A 2,323-nucleotide genomic window follows, 5' to 3' on the forward strand; every position below is an offset into this window, starting at 1 on the left:
TAGAATAATGTTAACGTCGAAATTGTAAAAACAATTACATATTTATTAGCAAAACATATCTCTCAACGTCAAAGACCCGGCAAACAACTCCTAATCTCCGGCCGTTACGGTGCAACACACAAAATGATACTAATTGTTTTTGTTAATTATAATTTCATTAAATGATTTATGATTATAAAAACAAAAACATAATATAATGTTTTCATCTAAACAAACTATATAAACCAAGTTTAGCGACCATTTAAGCAATTGCCCCTACCATTTTACGTTTCTCTTCTTTCTCCTCCGACACACTCCAAAACTCATAAATCTCTTTCTTTGATGTGAATTTGACTATTTTCTACGTAATTTAGGATCTTACTATTACTACATCTCCTTTTCTTTCTTTTTTTTTTCAATTCCTAATGGAGAACGAGTTGTTTATGAACACAGAGTTCCCACCACCGTCGGAGTTCGAGCCACCGTCTTCTTCATCGGCGATGATGCTTAATTGGGCTTTAATGGATCCAAATCCACAACAAGATTCTTCTTTTCTATGGGAAAAGTCAACGGACCAACAACAACAACAGAGCATCTTTGACTCTGCTTTGAGCTCATTAGTCTCATCACCGACGCCGACAAACTCAAACTTCTCAGGCGGTTGCGGTGGTGGTGGCGGTGATGGTTTTATCATCAGAGAGCTCATTGGTAAGCTTGGTAACATAGGGAATCACAACAGCTCCCGTGAGATCTACGGAGGAACAACTCCGATGTCTAGGTCCGCCTTGTGTTACGCAACTCCGATGAGCTCTCCACCGCCGCCGTCGAATTCGAATTCTCATATAATGATGAACAGAACGACGCCGTTGACTGAATTCTCAGCGGATCCGGGTTTTGCGGAGAGAGCTGCGAGATTCTCTTGCTTTGGTAGCCGGAGCTTTAACGGAAGAACTAATTCAAATCTTCCGGTTAACAACAACAACGTCGTCAACAACTCCGGGAAACTGACACGTGTCTCAAGCACACCGGCTCTGAAGGCTCTCGTTTCACCGGAAGTCGCACCGATGATTCCCGGCGGCGAATTTTCCCGGAAGAGAAAAGCTCTGCCGAAAGGGAAATCCAAAGAAAATCCCATTTCCACAGCTTCCCCATCTCCTAGTTTCTCAAAGGTACACAAAATTTTCCCGGAAAGTTTCTTACTTTACTTTTTTCCCGGAAAATTTCGATTGTTTTCCCTAAGCTTTTTCAAATGTTGGAAGAACCGCTTTTTTATTCGAAGAACCCAATTCTTAAAAAAGTCAGCTTTTTTCATAAAGTGATTAACTTTTTGTAATATTTTAATTTCGTAGACGGCGGAAAAGAAAGAAGATTGGAGTGGAAAAGGAAGTAAAAGCTCAGACGAAAAAGGAGGAAAAAGGAGAAGAGAGGATGAAGATGATGATGTAGAAGAAGAAGAAGGGGAAGGGAACAAAAGCAATAACACTAAACCACCTGAGCCTCCTAAAGATTACATCCATGTTCGAGCTCGACGCGGCCAAGCCACCGATAGTCACAGCCTCGCCGAACGAGTAATTATTTCACTTCTCCTATAACAACATTATGTTGTCAAATTGGTTTAACTCCGAAGTCAACGAAACTACCAAAGTTTCGAGATTGTTCGACTTTTAGTTCGAACATTAGTTGTTGTTGCCTTTTTCAATAAATCGCTAGGCGTTAGTTAGGCATCGAGAAATGACCTAGCGCTGAATCGGTCTATATTGTTTGTCGCTTAAATTGTTAATTCAGATTGAAGTTTATTAGATGTGATAAGAATTTGAGTTTGATATGTTCTTTTAATGTTTGGTTTAGGTTCGGAGGGAGAAGATTGGTGAACGGATGAAGCTTCTTCAAGATCTTGTGCCCGGATGCAATAAGGTGAGACTTTTTTTTAATTTAAAAGTCTTTGATTAATTTTTTGTTATGAACTCTACTGTTGATTAGTGTAATTAGAAAATTAATGTCTTTGTTTATACGATGAAAGGTTACTGGAAAAGCACTGATGCTTGATGAAATTATAAACTACGTACAATCATTGCAAAGACAAGTTGAGGTACAATTATTATTTATTTGGTTTCATCTAAATTCTAATTAATTGTTTCATTTCATTCATTAATCACCGAATTTTAATTATCTGCAATGATTTTTTTCTTTTAATTATTTTCTAATGTTTTTTTTTTGTTTGTTTTAATAATGGCAGTTCTTGTCAATGAAGTTATCATCAGTGAACGACACCAGGCTGGAATTTAACGTGGACGCTCTTGTGTCAAAGGATGTTGTAAGTCACCTTAAACATTAACATCAATTT

The 2,323-nt window shown here is 37.9% G+C and overlaps 1 protein-coding gene across 2 annotated transcripts in view; it reads left to right on the top strand.

Annotated features, from left to right (window-relative positions):
- Positions 1–2,323, top strand: part of LOC104760834 (transcription factor bHLH78-like) — a 12,421-nt gene that overhangs the window by 7,668 nt on the left and 2,430 nt on the right. The window contains exons 2-6 of one of the 2 annotated variants that reach the window (XM_019239981.1): positions 907–1,148; positions 1,329–1,547; positions 1,828–1,893; positions 2,000–2,068; positions 2,216–2,293. In XM_019239981.1, the coding sequence (XP_019095526.1) occupies positions 907–1,148; positions 1,329–1,547; positions 1,828–1,893; positions 2,000–2,068; positions 2,216–2,293 (674 nt within the window). Of the gene's footprint in view, positions 1–75; positions 1,149–1,328; positions 1,548–1,827; positions 1,894–1,999; positions 2,069–2,215; positions 2,294–2,323 lie in introns of those variants that run through there. The other variant, XM_010483804.2, reaches the window with a different exon arrangement.

The sequence above is a fragment of the Camelina sativa genome, chromosome 18 (genome assembly GCF_000633955.1).
Source record: "Camelina sativa cultivar DH55 chromosome 18, Cs, whole genome shotgun sequence".
NCBI lineage: Eukaryota > Viridiplantae > Streptophyta > Magnoliopsida > Brassicales > Brassicaceae > Camelina > Camelina sativa.